The 23,874-nt window shown below is 40.6% G+C and overlaps 1 protein-coding gene, 1 long non-coding RNA gene and 1 other non-coding gene across 3 annotated transcripts; 1 reads left to right on the top strand and 2 right to left on the bottom strand.

Moving 5' to 3' along the window:
• Positions 1-7,730: 7,730 nt before the first annotated feature.
• Positions 7,731-9,991, top strand: LOC127758148 (uncharacterized). Its single transcript, XR_008013636.1, has 3 exons — positions 7,731-7,980; positions 8,950-9,119; positions 9,713-9,991. It is a non-coding gene; the product is annotated as an uncharacterized LOC127758148 (long non-coding RNA).
• A 2,052-nt stretch (positions 9,992-12,043) lies between these two features.
• LOC127757828 (ribulose bisphosphate carboxylase small subunit, chloroplastic 2-like) lies at positions 12,044-13,110 on the bottom strand. The gene is made up of 2 exons (XM_052283413.1): positions 12,881-13,110; positions 12,044-12,763 (listed from the first exon to the last, which is right to left on the bottom strand). Exons 1-2 carry the CDS (start codon positions 13,025-13,027, stop codon positions 12,383-12,385), a joined length of 528 nt encoding a protein of 175 aa, XP_052139373.1. The 5' UTR covers positions 13,028-13,110; the 3' UTR covers positions 12,044-12,382.
• A 7,367-nt stretch (positions 13,111-20,477) lies between these two features.
• Positions 20,478-20,585, bottom strand: LOC127758266 (small nucleolar RNA R71). Its single transcript, XR_008013689.1, has one exon. It is a non-coding gene; the product is annotated as a small nucleolar RNA R71 (small nucleolar RNA).
• Between the last annotated feature and the right edge of the window lie 3,289 nt (positions 20,586-23,874).

Raw genomic sequence — 23,874 nt, 5'->3', positions numbered from 1 at the left:
GATTTTGTCCCAAAAATGCCATCGCCGTTAGGGTTCCGTCCATTCCGCGCCGTTAAGTAACCAAATTTGGTTTCACAATTGGTTAGCTAAAATATAAGCTCAACAAAATTGGTTTCACAATTTTAGCTTTTACCAATAATTTCTTACGAATTTATTAAGAGCTAGACCACACAAGGGATACATATTAGCTATTTATATTTTTACTGGGAAAACCAGTACAAAAGTTGGTCATTTTTATTTTACAACATTGAAGATCACGTTTTTCTTAATCCATAGAAATTTGGTTCACTGAATTCGGAGTTCATATGAATTAGTTATGAATTTTTAAAGCGCATACCTCTTTTAGCTCAATAGATATCTTAGAAATCTATTTCTATTTTCACTCCCCTTTTCTCCAACTTCCATCGGACTTCGCTCACATGGTAGCAACCTGGACGTAGGGTCGTGCGAGGCTAAGGCCTCGGGCTGATGGCAAGAGATGGAGCAAGGTCTTGGGCTGACGGCAAGACACGTTGCCTAGGGCTGCTTCAACCGAAATCAAATGATATGAACTCGGGGTGAGTTGCAGCCACCTTCTAGCTGCAGCAATGGAGTGGACAACCTATAGAACATTGCTATAGATGTTCAACATGGAGGGAATTCAAAAGAGGCACCATGGATGAAATGGAAGCTTACCAAATGGAGGAAAACAAAATGTTGCTGCTGCAGCCCTGCAGGCTGAAACCACCACTCTTTTGTTCCTTCTCGATCTCTCTCAACTCTCCATGCATGTGCAAGATGTTGGGATGGATGCAAAGTTTTTATGATGGGGATTGTTGTGGTCTTACATGCGGGGATTGATCTTAGGCTATTGGATGGGATTTGGGGAGGAGAAGTGAGATGAGAGCTCAGCTTGATGAAGAAAAGAAAGAACAAGCAGTGAAGATGAAAGGCGAGGAAGAAGATGGGGTTTTCTCTACCCCCTTAAGTCCTGAGGTGGGAGCACGCCCATGGGTGTGTTGTGGGGCTAAAGAGGCACCCAAGGTCAGTGACAAGTGGGCCCAAGTCATGGCTGTCTATGAGGGTGAGAGAGGTGGGTGAAAAACTGAGTATAGATTCGTTCTTGCAATTTCCAATATTTATTTTCTTTCCCTCTCTTGGTAAATTCAATTTGACTAGGTAAAACAAGTTCAAAAATGTAGGAATTTGGTGTGGTGATAGGTGTTGGTTTCTAGGTTCCATTTTTCAAAGTTTCACACATAAATTCCAAGTGTTTTAAATCTGGTGAAAAGATGAAATTGGTTAGGCTGAAAGTTGGTTTGAATTTTTAGGAGGCCTAAACAGAGAGTAAAAATTCCACAAAATTTATATTTAGTGATGATAAATAAACTAATATTTGAATAAAATATTAAACACATATACTTCTGTTCAAGTTATTTTTCATTTAGAAGTTGCTTTGGTTTTGCCGATTAAAGTTTAAATTGCTATCACATGTAATTACTTGCAATAAAGTAAAGATGCAACCTAAGTGATGATAATTGCATTCCTAATTACCTGGTAATTGACCTAGGGCTGTTACAGTATTAGTTCTGGTAATCTCTATTATGAATCGTCCCCGGCAACGGCGCCAGAAATGCTTGTTGGTATTTCTTAACGACATTGCCAGAAATATAATTCCCAGCAATGGTGCAGAAATCCTCCTGGTATATTATGGTTACAGAGTTCATCCGCAAGCGCACGGATATACCATTGTAGCATTTCACCCGAGAGTATTCCAAGGGTATCGTATTTATTTAATCCCGTGGGAAGATCATGGTAGAGAGAACCTGACTAATAATTTATATGTTACTTGTAATAATCATAGTCTAAGCAGGGGTTAATATAATCATAGTCTAAGCAGAGTGACACAACAGCATGGAGCTACTCATTCTCATACTAAAATATCTAAGCTAAGTGGAAAGAAAAGAGAAAGAGAATCTATTCCTATACTTCTAGTATACATAGTATACATATATCCTAGTTATCTGATATACTAGCTAATACCCTCTATCCGATGCCCTCCTGGTACTTCGAGAAGCCACCCCTGATTGCCAAGTTCCTTACGACAGTCCGTCATGACCATACAACCGGGGCTAAATACGGAGGAGTACCCTCCCCAGAAAATTAACTTAGGACTATATATACGTGCAGAGGAATACCTGTACTGAGCTGTCACCATCAGCGGCCCACCTCTCATCCGCAGCATATAACCCCAAATAATGATATCCTGTAATCTAGACACCACGCCAAAACTATCAGATACTACTCTAATATCATCGTCATGACATGGAGTAATTGCATATGAAAACATTATACCCGCACCAAGGCATCTCCCAGATAAGCTAGCAGTATAATCAGTACAACATGAACATAATGTAAAGTTGGCATTCATATACTCGGAAAGTATTTTAATACCATAAATGTATAAAGAAGAGTATTCTAATAATAGTACAAAGCTTACAAAAGAGAAGAGAAGAGCTACTAGAGCCATATCCGAACTCTTCCGAAGGCTTCTGGACTCCGATTTCTACTCTATTCATATTCCACTAGCTTAAGAACACTAAACTAAACTCGAGAGAATATGAGAGAGCTTTGCTTGAGGTGTGTGAGTGAAGTGAAAGAGGAGCTCTTTAAATAGGTAGATATAATGATGGTTATGGCGGTTGGAATAATCAGTAATACCCTCCAACCGCCATAGGGAGTGAATCTCCACTGTTCCCTCAAAACCATGCATCCATCGGTGCTGGCATTGGTTCGGCCGAACCCTGGGCTGGCCTAACCAGCCCACAAGTTGGCTGGTGGCCTCCTAGACTTCTCTACTCCGCAGACTTGTGAATTTTGGCCCAATTGGTTGTGTCATTTCTGAGTTCTTGGCCCATTCATACATAAGTTTGATTCTCGACATCGTCCGATTGATTTATCGTCTGATTTGATATCGATTCTCCTCCACTTAATGGTTATTCTCTATAAAAGGCTAGTGAACCTAATACTAGTGGAATATTATTATTCTAACATGGATATGCATTGCAAGCATAACTAGTTCTCCTCTATTTTGGTAATATTGACGATTGAAACTGATCGCTAACAACCATCAATAAATGTATTATGGTGCCCTGCAGAAACATATAGCAATCACCTTAAAAAAAGTAAAATATGGAATTTAATATTGACTGATGAATTTAAGCTATTTACCGTAGCTTGGGAAGTAAATTATTGTATACATTTTGTTTTGAAGATCAAATTTTCCAAGGTACCAATATTATAAGCAGAACATTATCCTGGACCATGTTGAACCAATGAATATTATTTATAATTGTATTAAGGCATGCAACAAATGTTCTTTATTAAAGAAAACAAGTACTGGCAAAAACTGTAAGAGAACATGTCTGGTATGGTATATTCAATTATAATATCTAGCAATCACCTGGAAAGAAGAAATATTTAATCTATTGTCAGATAAAATCAGAAGATCAATTGTCTATGTATTGCAAGGAGGTGTGAGATTTACATGAAACTTCCTGCTCTAGATTAGCTAGGGCATGGCCTACATAGATCTGTTTTAAATTTGATTCATCGGCTATTTGATTTGGCTACGTGAAGATGCATCAAAATTGAGTAAATGATTATCACTATTTGCAAATCATTGATGACCAGGGAAAAAAAAACACCATGGATTGAACTCTGAGAGGAAGCGTAGGAGCAGTGGATTGATTGATCTCTTGATTGACATAAGGTTGTGGAAGAAAACGAAGATTAGGTGCAACACTGGAGTGGAACGCACGCCCATCACTATAATTAAAGCGGTTGATTGGATGGGCTTTACACCAGGCCCATCATGCTAATGTAGATTAGAGTTTATAATCAATGGTTAGGATTATATGATGTATCAAATTAACGATCTGATTTTACTGGTTAACGTGGGAGCTCCTACGAAGTTCCCAATTATACTATAGGTATAGATTTCTAGCTGTGCTTGCAAATTTGCTATAGTTGCGAATGCAAATTTCCTTGATGTAGCAATTAAAATTTGTGCCCACAAATTTGACTATAACTGTGCATGCATAGCACCTATTTTTAGTTTGAGTCATAACAACTACACAATTTTCCTTGCTACACATTGTCTGATGTTCTTTTTTTTTTTCGAGGGAAACATGAAGCTTTATTACTCATCAATCATAGGGTTACAATCGAGGGCTAAAAGATTATGAACACACTCCGGCGCCTGAAGACGCCAAACTACAGACTCCTTCGATCTAAGCGCAAGGTGCGCGAGACTATGGGCTACTTTATCTGATGCTCTTTATTTGTTCTACTGGCCCCGTTCGATAGGTGAGTTGAGAGAGATTTTTAGCGCACGTAAAACGAGAAAGCTCATTAGTATATGATTAATTAAGTATTAATTATTGAAGTATAAAATTAGAAAATGGATTTATTGGAATTTTTTAAACAACTTCTACTTAGAAACTTTTTTATTAAAAACACACCATTTAATAATAGTTTGAAAAACGTGCTAATGAAAAACGAGGTAGTTGAAGTTTGAAGTTTGGAAAAAGAACTAGGCCAAGAATAGTAATTTTCCAATAGCAACACAACGTCAATACATGTTTGTTGCATCTCAGCATGAATGATGCATCACGCCATATTGCATCTTTGGGGTTAACGTAGTTTTCAACATATTTAACAGTTCAGAATTAACTATGACAGTTTTCTGAACCTAGTAGTTTGCTCCCCATATTTGTATGCAATCATGTCGTCCTAATATATCCTTTTTATTTTGTTTCGCAGGAACACTTCTTGAAAAAAAAATGTGAAACCTGTTGAGATACGCGTAGGTTACGATAGCATAAATCAAAATTTTTCTACTGTATAAATCAGGAACCATGCAAGTATTAGATCATAGATCGTTACCACTTGACGCGCTGCGCAGTGGAAGAAAGCGCTAAGAAGGCGAAGGAACCCTCGCGATGTAGCGCGCGTCGATGTAGAGGAAGTAGTCGATCACACCGGCTCGACCTTCTCCTCCTCGTGCGTTCTCCTCGCCGTGCTCCCACGCTGATCAGCACCGCAAAGCAGCGGCGACTCTATCAGTATCCACACGTACAGGGACGGAACGCCACGCGCAGATGTGCTAGCACGCACGTGCGGCTAGGGTTTTTTGCTCGTGGAGGGGAGTGGCGGCTAGGGTTTCTTACGTGATGCAATACCTCCGCCGGTCATACCCCTCACGAATATATAGGATCCGTGAAGGCCCGTAGGACTCCTACTCGGATCCCTATTCAAATTAAGCTCATATTGGATCTCCATCTAATCCCCTTATTCCGGCCCAATAAGCGTGCAACCCTGTAGGTTCATGTACACTCGGCTGTAACCCGAAAACTCCTTTTCGGTCCACGTGTCAACGGTGGCCCCTAGCAGAATGTATTGACCCACTGGGCATACATAAAGATCATATCGGCTGAATCTCTAGTGTATACATGTATGAACACCTTTGCCTCACGATATCGATTAAGCTCAAGGATAGATATATGCCATCCTCTAATAGCTCAATCATTCACTCGAACATGTGATAGATTATATATATAACTTGTGATTGACTCCTCAATGACCTTTGGTATGGCCATGTACTTTCATAATCTATAACATCGAGGGGCCCAGAGATATCTCTCCATAGAAAGAGCAAATCCCATCTTGATTATACATATCTAACTACATGTTTCATAACATACCCGAAAACTACTTTTATAACTACCCAATTACGGAGTAGCGTTTAGCAGTCCCCAAGTAAGATACTACACATGTTGGGAACCATGATAATCTCAGGTCTAAGGATTCAACACCAACACTAAATGAGATTACTGATAACAAAACACATATGGCTCTTGCAGTGTATCATGTTGGGTCTATCCAACAACATGTTCCCCAACATGTGTCCACATTATTAATTTGGTATCTCTATACCATGATCCATGAAACATAATCATCAATTAATACATGTGCTGATCATTTAAACATATTTGTTCCACATATAATATTTGATCAGGGATCCTTCAGAAATAGTAACATACAACATAAAAAGTCTCATGAAAGAATCACATATTCATTAACCAATAATGTGTTATCTATTTTAAAGAACAATGTCGGATAAATATATAAACATATTATGTGATACAATTATCTTTATGATTGCCTCTAGAGCATATCACTAACAAAACCAGCATGGTTCATGCAGCAAGACGTACTGGAGCAGCAGAGAAAAGTGCAGGTTGTGTGTCTCTAAAAAAGAAGTCCAGGATGTGGGTTCCTAAAAAATAAGAATTGCACGATGTGTGCTTCTTTTTCTGGGCTTGTTTACACGGATAAAAATAGTCCTTGGTTTTTTTCTCCTTGCGGGATGTGGGCTTTCTACAAAGATAAAACGTCATGGGCCTTTTTCTTTTGTGGACTAAACCCACACGGACAAAACAAACACAAGCGGGATTTGTTGTGCCGTTTGTGCAAAGCGCACTACCAGCTACTCAGGTGGGATTTTTGTGCGGGAGGGGATGGGTGACGCGTGTATTTATCGCACGGTGAGAAAAAACGGCTGAAACCCAAAAAATTTTGAGCCGTTTGTCATGTCGAGAGTCCCTCTTTTTTTTTTTTGCTGGCTTTCCATATATAGGACCGATGCAAAGGGAGAAATAAATCAACTCAATTGGCCTTTGTAACGATGGTTTACTGTTCCTTGGCCCACACATCAGTTGCTTGTACCATCTAAGTACAATTTGATAATATGTTATCGAGTTACTTCTATTAGTGAATAAGATTTCTGAGTTTTTCTTTGCGCTTCCGAACAATAGTTTGCTCAGTTTTCCTATGCTTTATAATCACTCCGTTTTAAACCTACAATCCTATCATATTCCTATTATTTCCTATGTTATGTTTTTAATGTTCCTATGTTTTCCATATCCTAAATTTCAAACAAAACCTCAGACATGATGCCTCTTAGAGCAAATTTAATAGTATAACCAACTACTAGCTCTAATTCATCTATAGCCAATCTAATAGCCAATTCATACAATAGTTGCTTACTATACTATTAATATATGGTCCCACCTGTCATACACACACTGCGTCTTGGAGTCCGTGCTGCAGCTGGCTACAGATCTGTAACCCACTATTCTTCTCTCTCATCTTTTAGCTCGTTAAAATATATCTATAGCTGGCTAATAGCCTACTATTGTACCTGCTCTTAGGTGCTAAGAGTGGCTAGCTAATGAATGCCTATCTAACTAAGTGAAAAGTAAAACTCAATAAACCCATGTCTTCAAGAAATTATGGGCCGTCTGATTTCTACACCAGACGATGCGAGCTGTTGGATCTCTCAAACGGTGAAACCTCCCCGCGATCCTTCCGAAAACATCTTTTCACAATGGGATCCTTCCACATCCCATATTTTTCTTTTCATTTTTCCCCCCTTCTCTTCCTTGCTCTATCTGTGCGCTTCCCTGGACTCCGAGATGGCAGGAGGAGGCTGAGACGCCGCTCTTGCTCCGCGCGCGCTCACCGTGCCTTCACCACCTCCTCCACACCCACACCGCCGCTTCCTCCACATCCCCTGTCATCGCGTCCTCCTCCCTAGCTAGTGTCGCCTCCTCTTCCTCCGGTGTCGCTGCGTCTGTACTTCCCCCGCTTTTTTCCTATCCCTCCCCCCCCCCCCCCCCCCAATGGATGGTTAGGGGTGGAACAAGCTATCCTTCTCGTGCACCCCCCGACGTCATCCCCGTCGGCGTGCACCTCTGGATCCGGCCATTCAGAGGTCTGGGAGAACTAAATCTGGTCACTGCAGCATTTGAACCGACAGCCACGGCAACGACGACCCCTTCCTCTTGCTCCTCTCCACAACCAGCGGCTGTTAATGTCTACCACGTTTTCAGTGATGTGCGATTATACAGCACATCAACGCTACAGCTTGATTCAAAGGTAAACTGTCAAAATTGACACAAGAATCTATTTAAATAGGGATATTATACTGCATATGTTCTGATGATGGCTCTTAACATTTTGCGATAATCAATCAAAAAAGTTGCTCCATTAGATGGATTTTACATAGAAAAATTTACAGTGCTGATGAAGATGTTGTGACAAACAGTTACTGTAAGCTACTACATAATTTGCCAAGTAAATTAATGAAATTGGTACCAGATGCTTATTTACTTATTAAGAAACATAATGTCTGGACAGTTGTCATTGAGTAAAAATCATATCAATACATGTATATGTACCTAATTTGATATACTGAGATGCATTCCTAGGCATTTGATATGTTTAACAAAAGTTCAAATGGCAAATGTGACAACAAGTATAATAATTAGTCATATTATTCTTACAAAAAAGGTAGAACTGTTAAATCGAGGTATTTAGTACTCCCTCTGTTTCAGGTTATAAGACGTTTTGACTTTGGTCAAAGTCAAACTGCTTTAACTTTGATCAAGTTTATAGAAAAAAGTAGTAACATATTTAACCCAAAACAAATTTATTATGAAAATACATATTCAATTATTGATTTGATGAAACTAATTTAGTATTATAAATATTACTATATTTATCTATAAATTTAGTCAAACTTGAAACAGTTTAACTTTGACTAAAGTCAAAATGTCTTGTAACTGAAAGGGACGAAGTAGAAGATACTACATGCAGGTTGACTAATATAAACGTTGACCATGATTTGATTTTTTAGTATGAACTTTTTTCATAATGACCACTTGACCAGTATATTTGTAATCACATTAGCTTACTGTCTACAATGAGTCATCAGATTGCCTCATTAGCCCCAAGGAAACTAAGAGTATGTATCAAGTACAATCTACCAAGGAATTTAAAACTGATATCAGGAACGTATGGCAGGCCATGCATAGCATGTTCATTGCTTCTGCACATTCTTGATAGCTATAGTAGAGGCCCAAGGATTACTGCTTCTCACAGATGTTTTCTGGCTGCCCAAGACATGCCCCCCACCTCTCCCATGCAACTGTGAAGATGATGGCGGTGTTGGTGAATTGCTACATGACTGCAGCGAATAGCATGCAATGCTGTAGGGTAGCATGCAATGCCGTAAGGTGATCAATCCTTCTAATGAACAATTTCCTCAAACTTATTGTAGTACTGCCCGTTTCTGAATTTGAAATCTTGATTAAAATGATCTGTCGTTAGCCCATTAACATCAATAATTTATGAGCACGAATACACCTCCTCTTCTAAATACTCCCTCTGTCCCCTAATATAAGGGATTTTGATATTTTGCTTACACTATTTGACCGCTCGTCTTATTTAAAAAATTTTGGAATTATTATTTATTTTATTTGTGACTTACTTTATTATCCAAAGTACTTTAAGCTCAACTTTTCGTTTTTGATATTTGCACACATTTTTTGAATAAGACGAGTGGTCAAACAGTACAAGTAAAATGTCAAAATCTCTTATATTAGGGAACGGAGGGAGTAGTTGGAATGTGCATATTTAAATGTTTCTTCCACAACTATGGAATTTAATAACTGAAACTGGTATTGGAAAATATATACATGGAATGGTCTTGGTTGAAGACTGAATCATGGACAAAGTCTTAATAGCCATTGCGTATGATTCATCTGAGATATATTGTATATTACGTACTGGTGTTTTTAAGTCTGAACTTCTTCGATCTTTATCTCAGATGAATCAAGATCTTCAGACAACATCAGTGTCATGCTGAACACTACTTGCTACAATCGGCACATATTTGTTGTTCGAGAAAAGGAATGTACGATAGTTGAAATTTTGGATACATGGTGGACAGAAGTACAATAGTTGAAATTTTGTTCTCATTTCCCTGTTTTGTTTGACTCTTAACTTGGAAGACTGAGTAATATTCTACTGGCATAACAGATTTTGGGTCATTCAGAACTGTTTGACGCTTGGATACAAGCTGAAAAGATCAGCATAGCAAACAGCCTGTGACACCAATTTGATTGGCTTATTCTAGCCTGGTAGTAGTCAGTTTGATTTGCTTGGTATTTAAAGAGCAGAACCAATGTTTGGAAATACCATTCAAATTGCTCTGTTTTGAGGATGACTTTCAAACATATGATTTAATGTATTGTATTAGTTGAAATATACAGGATGAAATGTATCTATGTGCTTGAGCTATAAAACAGACACCAATGGAAAACTAAGGGGAGAATAAGGGTCATGTAACAGTGGAGGTGGTGAAAAGGCGGCGACTGGTGCAGCGGTGAAGACAGTGAAAAATAATGATAAAGTTATGTAAACTTAAATTATCATATGAATTTAAAGTTCCCAATATATTATGGTGGGTGATTTGTTATCATATACAACATATAAATCAAGCTAAATAATATAAATATAGATGTCGGTTGTGGTTGCACAAAAGTGTGACTATAATTGTCGGTGATATAGGCCCGGGGGTACACACAGTAAAGGGAAGTATCCTTCCCGTTTAGTCACGTAGCCATGCGCCTCGCCTTCCCCCGCCCCTCGAATAGCGCTGAGGTGGCCGGGGGGGCTCGGGGTGCCACGTCACACCCCTCGGGCTCTCGGGGTAGGGTGTTACGCTTCCCAACGGCCCGAACCTGTATAATCCTTGGTCTTCTACGCATACTCGTGAACGATCCAGTAGTTAGATCTCAAGCGGAAGTACGCTCTTGATCATCGCGCCATCTCCCCCGGCCGAACTCACAAAGAGGGTCTCACGATCACCCGCTAGAGAGGATCACTCCTCGACAGTAATGAAAACAGATTTTTCGTTCATCTAATATCATTAGTATATTTTCATATATATAATGTATAATTAGGATGGTTATAGTTGTGCAAATGCGTGACTTCCTATGCTGGTATCTATGATATGTCCACTACCCAGAAACATGGAATGAACCGTGTGTTTTCCTACGTCCTTGTCATTTACGTACGTCTTCTAGGCATCACAAGTTGATTCCTATCTAATCCTGTAGTTGGGACACTTGTGGTCTAGTTTATGAACCTATCCTTTGAAACTGGACATATGTGGTCTAGTATTATCATAACCCTATCTCCTGAACAGTTGGACACTGAGAAAGGACTATTAAGATGATGACAACTTTTGTTTCTCTGTTCAGTATTAATTAATCATTTATTATGTACTTCCTCCATTTCACAATGTAAGTTATTCTAGTATTTTCCGCATTCATATTGATGTTAATAAATCTTAGACATTTCATATTGATGTATATGTCTAAGATTTATTAACATCAATATGAATATGGGAAATACTAGAATGACTTACATTCTGAAACGGAGGGAGTACATTATTCAAAATTGGTACAGTTCAGGTTTGCGTCGGAATACCCTTTTAAATTTTATTATCGTTAGCAGGTATTTTTGAACTAAATCAGAACAACACACTACTATTAGCTAATGTTGGCAAATTTGGAATTGCAAATGGTACAGAAATAATTTGTTTGAGGGGTCTATATGTTTGCAAATAGATCTATGAGGATATATTATAAAATTATTATTTAACGTGTTTCTTAAATTAAAAATTGTCATGATGTGGGAAAAAAAAATCTTGGACGCCAAAACAATGGACTAAAATTCCAACTTTAGCACAAAGGTTCAGAAAGCAACAAATTTCCTTGAAATGACAGAAGGCGACAATTCAACTGCGTTAGATAAGTTTGGCTTACATATAGTTCAAATGAATGTATGCATCAATAGATGAACACCCGAGGATCAAAAGCCAAAGCTCACAAAAGTTTCAATTCAGAAATGAGTGCTACGTATAGAATCGTAGAAGAGGAGGCAATTTCAGGATGATCGAGCTTGGACTCGCAGTTCATTTTGAATTTTATCTGATTAGAGTTATATGTATACATAATAATTTACATATGTGAACGAGGGCGCCCGTATTTGCGCGCGTGTATCTTTGAACTGTTTGCATGGAAACGAATTAAGTAATTCCCAACAATGCTATGCATGTCCTACCACACATAATTGAAATGGAAACCAGAGGTATCAAGTTTGGTCTGAGTATAGTATTACATATAAGTATCGTTTTTGACGATTTGTACAATATATTTATTACGATGTGTATGTGCATATGATTAGCCTGGTGCTAGCATTCACATATGCATGCTCTTCAACCTATGTTGATACATACATATGTACATACATACACAGCTGATGTTGACACAAACAAGATGAAAAAAAAAAACTGAAGCAACAAACTGGGAAAGGGGAAACCAATGCAAGGTGGCCCGATTCGAACGTTCAAAGCTGCCAAAACCGAATAGATCAATCGAGTCTCCTCTGTATAGAGCTCACGAGTGAGCTTGCTGGCTTGCCAACTAGCTTAGTTTCCGCCGGACTCCTCGCAACCCGGGGGCTTGTAGGCGATGAAGCTAATCAACTGCACCTGCCTGACGTTGTCGAAGCCGATGATGCGAACAAATGCATCTGGATATGCCTTCTTGGCCTCCTCGAGCTCCTTGAGCACCTGGGTGGCATCAGTGCATCCGAACATGGGCAGCTTCCACATGGTCCAGTACCTGCCATCATAGTACCCAGGAGACCTGTGGTTCTCACGGTAGACGAACCCGACCTTACTAAACTCGAGGCAAGGCACCCATTTGGACCGGAGCAGGTACTCGATCTGCTTCAAGAGGTCCTCGACCGTGAGCGGTGGCAGGTACGACAGGGTCTCAAACTTCTTGATGCCTTCAATCGGCCACACCTGCGCAGAGAAATCATATGGGTTAAAGTTGATGAGCTCTCTTTAATTTCCTGTGTGTGTGATGAGGATGAAGATACCAATTAAGCTTGTACTGATCCTATGTTGGCTTGTTCATACCTGCATACAGCGGATCCTTCCACCGTTGCTGACGCTGCCGAGGCCGGCGCCGTTGGAGCGGCGGCTGACGGGGAGCCCGGCGGTGGATTTGAGCCCCTGGAAGGGAGCAACGGAGGTGGCCGACGAGGCCATCACGGTGGGCGCCATTGCTAGCTCTCTAGCTTTCTGCTTGGTGAGGAGCTAGAGCAGAGTCACGCTGCAGCAGTGGCTTGAGGACCTGTGTGGTAATCCATTACGTCTATAAATAACCAAATCGCAGGTGGCATTGGAAGGCAGCGCTTGGTTGATCCGGGGATGTGGAAAGAGTGGCTGCCGTTCGCTGGTCCAAAGCACGGGTGACTGGCTGGCTGCTAAATCACTCAGATTTTCAAGCCACCAAATAGCTACGTACGCCTCAGATTAAAACTATCAAATTCAAGTACGGGTGTTAAGAGTAAGTTTAATAGGATAGCTCACTACTAGCTTTAATTTATATATAGCTAAATCTAATAGTCAATTCATACAATATAATAGTTGCTTACTATACTATTAATATATGGTCACACCTGTCATACACACACTGCATCTTAGAGTCCGTGCTGCAGCTGACTATAAATCTGTAGTCCGCTTCTCTTATCTCTCATCTTTTATCTCATTAAAATATGTTTATAGCTGGCTAATAGCATTAGCCTGCTATTGTACCTGCTCTAATAGCGTGAAACTTTATCTGACGCTAGCAAAAAGGAAGAAAAAAACACACTAGTTAACTACTGGGCTTAACAACAACAGAAATTACACCAAGTAGTAGAAAAGTTACAATCCAGATAAAAAAATTACATCATAATAAATAAATGTTTTATTTTTAATTATAGTGTATTTACATTATAAATATAGTGTAACTGCGGTAATTTTAATATAAATATATCTTTGCAACAAAACCATCAATACCTGCTAGCTCAGTTGGTAAGTAGCTTGGAACAGCAGCGCATGATGTCCACGCGCTCGATTCCTCCCTCCAGGCTCCAGCTCTCTCGCGCGGTTGCATTTTTCTAGCACACTAGCACTAATCTTAACTTAAACCGTAGTCTAAAAATTGACAGATTATTTTGTTAAAAATCTATCGACAGATTTTTATGACAATTCCGGCAGCCAACACCTGTCAGTTAATTATGTATCTATAGCAGCTCTTAAAGCAAGTCGTTACACACGTACTCCGTAGCTAAAAAAGGCAAATTTTATCTATAGCAGCTCTTAAAGACAAGTCGTTACACACGTACTCCGTAGCTAAAAAAGGCAAATTTTGTTACGTGACATCATGACTTCACGGTTTTAATTGTAGGATACCGCGTGTTGGTATTCTTAACGACATTATCAAAAATATAATTTCCAGCAATGGCGCAGAAACACTCTTAGTATATTACGGTTACAGATTTCATCCGCAAGCGCACGGATATACCATTGTAGCATTTCACCCAAGAGTATTCCAAGGATATCGTATTTGTTTAATCCTTTGGAAAGATTATTATGGAGAGAACCAAGCTAATATTTATATGTTACTTGTAATAATCAAAGTCTAAACAGGGGTTAATATAATCCAAAAGGGTAGGGTGACACTAAGCAGAAGCATTCACTTTTCTCATACATATTAATTCTAGACTAAGTGGAAAGAATAAGAAAAGAGTCATTTGCTATACTTTTAATATACATACATACACTTTAGTCAATATTATCTACTATATAATCATATAGCCAATACCCCCTTACGATGCCCTCCTGGTGTTTCGAGAAACCACCCTGGTTGTCGAGTTCCTTACGACAATCCATCATGGCCATCCAACCGGGGCTAAATATGGAGGAGTACCCTCCCCAGGAAAGTAACTTAGGATTATATACACGCGCGGAGGAATACTCGTACTGAGTTGTCACCATCAGCGGCCCACCTCGACATATCTGCAGCATATAACTCTAAATAATGATATTCAATAGCCTAAGCACCTCGCTTATGCTACCAAATACTGCTCTACCATCATCATCATGACATAGAGTAATCATATAAATGAACATTATACCCACAGCATTGCATCTCCCGAGTAAGTTAGCTAAACAATTATAACTCGAATAATATTTCATAAAGTTGGTACTCGAATAATCAGAATGAAGGAAAGTACCGTAAATATATTGAGAAGAATATTCTATAAATAGTACAAGTCTTACAAAAGAAGGAAAAGATACTAGAGGCATAGCCGAACTCTTCCGAAGACTCTGAGGACTGAAGATTCTATTCTATTTCTATTCCACTATACTCTAGAGACTATACTAAACTTGAGAGAATGTATGAAGCTTCTTGCTTGAGGTGTGTGTTGAAATGGAAGAGGTGAAGGCCTTTTATAGGCTGGTGATGACGGTTGGAAAGGTCGGTAATACTCTCCAACTGTCATTGGGAGTTGATCTCCACCGTCCAGCCAAACCCTGGATCCATCAGTGCTGCGGCTGGTTCGGCCGAACCCAGGGTTCGGCCGTACCCTGGGCTGGCCCAACCAGCCCAAACTTTGGCAGGCGGCCTCCTTGTTTGCTTCTCTCCGCGGACTTCTGAATTTTGGGCTTGTTGGTTCTTGTAAATTTGGTGTTCTCATCCTATTTGTCTTCAAGTCTGATTCTCGACAGCGTCCGATTGATTGATCGTCCGTTTTGCTGCCGATTCTCCCCTATTTTGTATTTAAGATGTTAGAATCCTAGTGCTAGTGGAATATCACTTATTCTAATATAAGTATGCTTTGCAAGCATAACTAGTTCTCCTTTATTTTGGTAACATTGACAGGCGCAACTGATCGATAACGACCATAATCAAAAACGCCCAAGCTTGAACCTTTTCTTGTCCCGAGTAAAGGACTTCACAAAAATCTAAACTTGGTTGTTGATCAGGAGTTGCTACTATGCTGTATATCTCAAATGTACAGATGCAAGGTATGGGTACTGTTGACGGTCGTTATCGATCAGTTTCGCCCATCAATATTACCTTAATAAATGAAAACTAGTTATACTTGCAATACATATCATGTTAAAATAAGAAATATTCCACTAGTGCCAGGATTACTAACCTCTTGCAGAGAATAAACATAAATGGAAGAGAATCGACAGCAAAATAAACGATCGATCAATCGGACGCTGTTGAGAATCGGACTTAGAGGAAGGTGGGCCAAGAACTCAGAAGTGGCATACTCAAATTGGGCTAAAATTCACAAGTCTGGGAAGAGAAGAACACGAGGAGGCCACCAGCCGAAATGTGGGCTGGTTGGGCTGGCCCATGGTTCGGCTGAACCAGTGGGTTCGGCCGAACCCCCCACATCACCATTGGATGCAGGGCTTGGCGTGGACGGTGTGGATTAGCTCCCAATGACAGTTAGAGGGTATATCCGACCATTCCAACCGTCACAACCGTCATTGGAAAGCTATATAAGACCTTCACCTTCTCACTTCTTCCACACACCTCAAGCAAGAAGCTTCATACATTTCTCAAGTTTAGTATAGTCTCTAGAGTACAGTGGAATAGAAATAGAATAGAATCTTCAGTCCTCAGAGTCTTCGGAAGAGTTCGAATATGGCTCTAGTAGTTTTCCTTCCTTTGTAAGACTTGTACTTTTATTAGAATATTCTTCTTTATACTACTCTGGTATTGTATTACTTTACGAGTATATGAATACTAACTTTACTATATATCCGAGTTATATTGATTATGATGCTAGCTAAACTGGGAAATGCAATGGTGTGGGTATAATGAACGTGCATACGATGACTCTATGTCATGATGATGATATTAGAGTAGTATTTAGTAATTTAAGCGTGGTGTTTAGATTACTGAATATCATTATTTGGGGTTATATGATGCGGAAGCGAGGTGGGCCGTTGATGGTGACAGCTCAGTACGGATATTCCTCCGCGCGCGTATATAGTCCTAAGTTACTTTCCTGGGGAGGGTACTCCTCCGTATTTAGCCCCGGTTGGATGGTCATGATGGATTGTCGTAAGAAACTCGGCAATCAGGGGTTGCTTCTCGAATCAACAGGAAGGCATTGGAAAGAGGGTATTAGCTAAGTAATCATATAACTAGGATGTATGTATAATATGTATGTATTCTAGATGTTTGATGAATTTTTGTACCAAAATTCATAGAAAAAATAATAAACCATTGGGCATTAATTTGCAACCCAATTTTACAAAATATATGAGAAGCGTGTCTCTATGACGCGTTGGACCAGAAAATGCAAATATCATACGATGTCCAAATATAATCAACATTGGACTCGTTTGATTGTATATTTCAAATAGGAATTAATGGTTCAAATGAATTTCAAATGTGATACACCATTGAAGAGATATGAGTTGGTGAAATGGAAAAATCAGCTAACACTAGCATTATACGTACTTGGGTTGGTTTGTTGTGATTGATTTGGGCATTATCTCTAATAACGAAGTGATAAGCCAAGGCAAACAACATGTGTGGCCCACTGTCATTTGCTATCCTAATCTTAAGATTATCTCTATGGTTGTGCATGGTTTATCTGTGCCGAGGAGATAAATCATGGCAAACAAACACATATGATATATTCATGGGGCCCACTGTCATTAGCTATTTAATGTCGTGATTGCTTCTGCATGCAGGCGATTTGTTAATTTCCTTATCTACAGTAGGTGGTTGATTGATTATCTACAACACGTCGACGACGCTGAAAACTCGCGAGGATGAGGCCGCGCCGTTGCTGCTGCTCTGCCTATATAAAGGGCCTAATCGCCCTCCTCGCGAGGGGCGCACACACGTACACGCCGCCGTCAGGCGCTGCGCCAAGATGCAGGCCTGTGCTGGTGATGGTGAATATTATAGCCACACAAATATTTGGGAGGAATCAGGAGAAGGCAAAGTAATCGTCAACGTCAAGGAGTCTGCTTCATTGTCGCTGGTGCAACTCTAAATTAATCATTCACCTTCCGTCGAGCCGCGCTTCATCAACATAATTTCTTCGTCAAGCTATTTGTCATCGACAACACAACAGCACCGTAGTACTGTGCAGATATTATGCATAGCCCGGCATTATCTCCTAGAGGGAGCAAATATACACCGTAGGGTTGTGCAGTTGCGCAGCCTGGACGGTAAAACAGTAAAGTGGAGTACTGGTGAATATGTCGTGGATGCGTTGTGAATTGTAGCCATAGATATAAGTATCCCCAGCGGCGCATGCAGACGCACACGTCATCTTTGTCAAGCGATTAATATGGGCCGCAAATAAATACAAGGCGAGCCTGACCCTCGTGAGGGTTGAACCGTCTAAATTATCAATATCAAATATTGGATGTGGATATTTATTTGTATAAACTTGGGATGAGTTTGAGTCTTATTGGCATCAGACCAACCATGATCTATACATATTTATATTCATGCCGAATGAGTCACATATTGCCTTGTGCATGTCATGTACGGGAGCAATTCTTTCCCTCTCAAAAATCTATCGGATGGATGGGAGCAATTCTCACAATTCCTGAAGACAAGCATTATTTGCACAATAAAACAACGCTAGCCATGAGGGCGAGGTGTGCAGATTTAAAATACACGTCGTCATCGTGGCCGAATGCCGACAAGATGAAATGGCCGATTCATCAATATTTGTGCTACGTCCGAGACCGACGAGGCCGGGCGACGTATTGGCTAAAGCTAACAGGGCTACTGCTATTCATTCATTTCATTTGTCTATGACCGATGAGGCTAGACGAAATCATGGCCGAGTGTCGACAAGGCCAGGTCACTATACTATTAACACGTCTAAAATGGACGGGAGCCGGATACACCGTTGCTGGGCACCGACGAGGCAAAAGAAACCATAAAATCCATGTTTGATGAAGGCCGGGATACATGACTGGGTACCGACGAGGCAAATGTCACCCGCTTCACCAAATTCTCTCCGCACACCGACGTGTTGGTAGTGTATTGTGATTGGGTTTTGGCGAAATAAAGCCACCTGTTCCACATTCACTATATTCACCATTAAATCTGCACCAACCTCAACCTTCGGCGAGTAATTAATTTTGAAGATGACAATCACAAAGCGCAACTTAATCGGAGGTGTTCCGTAGGCTCGTCCTATGGATGTAATTAACCGGTAGTCTCATTGCTAGGCGCCGGGAATCAGCGGACTGCACGCAATCTCCAGTCAGCATATCTTTCTATTAAGCATTCCTTGCGAAGGCAAAAGGCGAACTCCTACGGGAGCCCTCATGTATTTGTAACATTCATGTTAATGAATCGTGATTAATAAAATACAGGGTTTCCTTATTTCTGTGTGTTCGTTGTTTTGTTTTCATCAAACACTAGAAATATAGGAATAGGTTCTCTCTATTTTCTTTCCACTTAGTTTAGATAATTATGTATGAGAGTATTAATTCTTCTGCTTAGTGTCACTCTACCCTTTGGATTACATTAACCCTGTTTAGACTTTGGTTATCACAAGTAATATATAAATTATTAGTATGGTTCTCTCTATTATAATCTTCCCACGGGATTAAACAAATACGATACCCTTTGAATACTCTTGGGTGAAATACTACAATAGTATATCCGTGCGCTTGCGGATGAACTCTGTAACCATAATATACAAGGAGTATTTCTGTGCCATTGCTGGGAATTATATTTCTAGTAATGTCATTAAGAAATACCAATAAGCATTTTTAAGCCGTTGCCGGGGAAGATTTATAAAAGAGATTACATAACTAATACTTTATATTAACCTCTGTATAATCATTGTGCTTTGCATGCTAACCTTGGTTGTTTTCACTTTTATTGTGGAAATAGGGTAGTGTATGACTGGTTTCAACTTGCCGGAAAGTTTCAAGGAAAATCCAGAAGTTTTCTTTTGGAGCGTCAAGCCGCGGGTCGTTGCTCCACAGAAAACTCTCCCGACAAAGAAACTGATGAGGACATCCTCCACTATTACCCGATGGTAAAGACGCAAAAGTCGGGCGGCGACCGTGTGAGCCTCTGAATAATCCCACCTTGCTTAGCTTGGGAGGAGGAAGCCACCTTAAAGGGAGAGCCACCCTTCCCCTATTGGACTAGTCTTTTAGGGAGATTGGGCCTTTCCCCGAGTGGATGTGCCCAAGAACTATTGGGGTCCGGGCAACCTTAATTTGTTGGGCCTCGGCCAACCCCACCTGGGCCGGATTGTTACCAGAAACCAGCCATTCCCGTGCCACCAACCTTCAAAACCATGGCTGACATGACCCTCAGCGAGTCCGCTGCTCCCTCTGTTGACAACATGGCCACTGGGCCCCAAATCAACATGGGAGACATGGACTTTGATCTGAAGTCCAGCCTCATCACGATGACGCAGGCTAGCCCATTCTGTAGCAAGCCAAACGATGATGCCAATGCAAACCTGCAACAGTTCCTGGAGATCTACAGCACGTACACGATGAAGGGCGTCAGTCCTGACGCCGTCAGGCTCCGATTGTTTCCGTTTTCTCTCCTTGGGAAAGCGAAGCAGTGGTTTTATGCCAACTTCGCTACGACCAACACCTGGGACAAATGCTCAACGGCATTCTTATCAAAGTTCTTCCCAATGGGCAAAACCAATGCCCTACATGGGAGAATCTCAAGTTTCCAGCAGACAAGAGACGAGTCTATTCTCGAGGCGTGGGAACGACTACTGGAGTATGTGGCTGCCTGTCCTCATCATGGGATGGACGACTGGCTGATCCTGCAGAACTTCTATAATGGACTCACTCCCACGTCCCGTGATCACCTAGACGCGGCAGCTGGAGGAGCCTTCTTCTCTAAGACGGGCAGAGGAGCCGTCGATCTCATAGAGAAGAAGGTCTCCAACATGCGCTGGAGCGAGGAACGACTCCAGACCCGTTAGCGAAGAATGCACACCGTCAAGGAGACGGAGATGCTCGCTGCAAAACTGGACCTCCTCATAAAACGCTTGGACGACCACGAGAAATGACCCAAAGGCACCGTCAAGGCATGGGACTCGCACTTTACGTGCGAAGTCTGCGGCGGCACGGGTCATTCTAGGAACGACTGCTCAGAAACCCGTGAAGAGGCGATGTATATGGGCAACAACAACAACAACGGGTTCCGACCACAAGGAGGTCAATAGTAGAACCAGCCATGCCCATATTTCCAAGGAGACAACAATAACGGTAATTTCTCTAACCAACCTTCCTTGAAGGATCTTGTTTTTGCGCAAACCAAAACTACATATGCTCTTAGCAAAAAGCTAGCTGCTAATGACAAGACCCTGGAAAATATAAATGTTAAGCTAGATGGCTTCGCTTCTGCATTTCAAAACCAGCTGAGTTTTAATAAAATGATTGAAACCCGGTTGGCACAATTAGCTGCTCTAGTACCTGCTAATGAATCTGGAAGGATTCCGGGGCAACCCAAATCCTCTGTTGAAAATGTTAAGGCGATCACGATGAGGGGAGGTAAGTCCACTCGCGATCTGCCATATCCTAATCTTGCAGGAGCTAGCCACACTCGGGAAGCACCATCTGACAACACGGTTAATGAAGAGGTTCAGCCAGAGAAGACCTTGCCGCAGGAGTACTGCGACACAAGGCTGCTGCCATTCCCTCAAAGATACAAGAAGCTATTGGTGGACGAGCAGTTTGCTCGTTTTGTTTAGGTGATCCAGAAAATCCACATCATCGTGCCATTGTTGGACACAATGCAAGTGCCCACCTACGCGCGTTACCTCAAGGACAACCTCAACAACAAAAGACCACTACCAACAACTGAGGTAATCAAACTGACGGAGGAATAATTAGTGGTTTTGGTCTGGGTTCCCCACAGACGGCTCCAGCTATTGTCGAATGACAACTGCGTCCGTCGAAGGATGTGGTTCACTCTTTGTGGAAATGTAAAAATTATGTATTAATATTGAAATTTTTGGATCCCCCCAATAAATGCCTCTTGGGGTCTATTTATAGGCTTAGTACAAACGCATGCACCCTAGGTTTACTTGGTACTAGGGAATTTACATATATACACTTACGATAGGGACATTTATGAGGATAATTACAGAAAATTTAACCCTGGGCATCTTCTTGGGCCGCAAGGTGGGCCTTCGTTGTCTAGTTGACCCCTTCAGGCCCTAAGACCATTGGACTGGGCGAAGACATTTGGCTTGGGGGCGAAGGTCCTGGGCTTTGCCACGTGGTTCGCCCTAATCCTTCGCCTTCACAGCAACCAGGGTTTTGTTGTCATGCTTCGCCTGGACAGCCCCAAACTAATTTCGCAGGTGCTCGATTTGCTTTAGGAGGTCTTCCGCGGTGAGCAGCGGTAGGTACGACAATGTCTCGAACTTCTTCTTGCCATCAACCGGCCACACCTAAACAAATGGAAACAATTGAATCAGGTCACTCTGAACTTTTGAACATCAGTTAGTTTGATTGATCCGTGTAATCATTGTGCTGATTTAAGGTTTTAGGATGAACAACTAGTTGTACAAGTGTTTGAATTGACTTTGGTGAAGTGTTTAAATTAGCGAAGCGTTCTGGACAAGGCTAGATGTTCCGACCTATACATGGAGGACCGACCTTGATGGTCAAGCTAGTACATGGTGGACCGACTGGAGGAATGCTAAAGATGGTCCAGGGTATTCTTGGTTGGAGTCGGTTTCGGGGTGAAATTGAGTTTTGCATTTGGTGCTTAATGTTTATGACTTCTAGATGTTTCATGTGTGTATTATGAACTATATTTATGTTAATGTGAGTTAAGTTGGAAAGAACTTGTACTTGGATATAGTTTCTTGATTGTCTATATGTAGGTGTTGCTTGAAACAACGGGAGTATTCCCACTGATGAATCGGGAGTAAACTTGGGAAACGTTGAGGTCTAGACAATCTAGGAGATTATGTAGGATGCTCAAGCGAAAGGAGATCATGCAGGATACATGAGGATATGTATGTGTATGGAAAGGGGTCAAGTTTGGAAGGTGTCCAAGTTTGAGTTGTAATTGAGTCCGTATTTGTAAAAGGATGTGTGTAACCTTAATTTGAGGGGTTTCCTATGTTATTATGATTCCTATTTTTAGTTGAGCTCGTGGCTATGAACAACCACATCCATGGGTACAAATAGAGAGTGAGGATATGCCTTGAGGGTAAAGACAATTGAGACATTCGAGATATTAGGGCTCATTGTGTTAGGGTTTTGAGAGATTTTGTGAGAGGTGTTGTGGCTACACCTTATGGACAATGCTTGACAATAAAGATCATATTCAATCATCAAGGCGTCGATGATCTTTTTCGGTTGTGTAGGTTTTACATTTTGTTTCGTCTTGTCATTAATTTGTGATTCTTCATTTTTCGGCAATTTTGTTTAAGTTAATAACATTTCTAATACTTCATAGATCAGATATGGAAGGTTTCAAATTTTCTTAAATTTTAGGTTATGTTTAGATTTGGTAAAATTTGAGGCAACAGACATTTTGAGGATGTTTTCTCTTAAACATTGATTGGTTTGCAAATTCACCCAGTGGAGTTGTTCTATGGTTTGTCTACTTTATTATAACAAGTTTTGGCCTTAATCCAATAGCTGGTTTTAGAGAAAACGTGTTTTTACATAACTATGTTTTTAGTACGATGGGTCCACTCAGACCGCCAGAAATGTTCTTTAGGATTTTTAGGTTGGGTTAGTTTTTGTTTTTCAAACTTTTGACTGTCTGACTTTCTTTGATTTTATCTAACATTCATCCCTTTTAGCCGTTTCTTTTTTTTTCAACTCCAAACTTCAACTTTTTTTTTATTTTCTGTTAGTATGTTTTTCAAATGGTTAAATGGTTTGTTTTTTTTTTGCAAAAATAATTTTTATATAGTAGTTTCTTGAAAGAACCAAATAAACTTTATTTTAAGTTTGTAATAATTAATACTCAATTATTTATATGCTAATAGTTTATCACGTTTTGCATGTCACCGAAAAGCTAAACAAAGATAGAGATTTACACTACCTTTAATAGGCTTCTCTGT

This window comes from Oryza glaberrima, chromosome 12 (assembly GCF_000147395.1).
Source record: "Oryza glaberrima chromosome 12, OglaRS2, whole genome shotgun sequence".
In the NCBI taxonomy this organism is placed as follows: Eukaryota; Viridiplantae; Streptophyta; class Magnoliopsida; order Poales; family Poaceae; genus Oryza; species Oryza glaberrima.
The sequence above is the reverse complement of the archived record's forward strand: the minus strand, read 5'-3'. Positions and strand labels throughout refer to the sequence as shown.

Excerpts from the sequence above, each read along its gene's own strand:
- LOC127757828 (XM_052283413.1), bottom strand. The coding sequence starts at position 13,027 with ATGGCGCCCACCGTGATGGCCTCGTCGGCCACCTCCGTTGCTCCCTTC. Across the intron at positions 12,764-12,880 it reads GAAGGATCCGCTGTATGCAG|GTGTGGCCGATTGAAGGCAT; the intron begins GTATGAACAAGC and ends TTCTCTGCGCAG.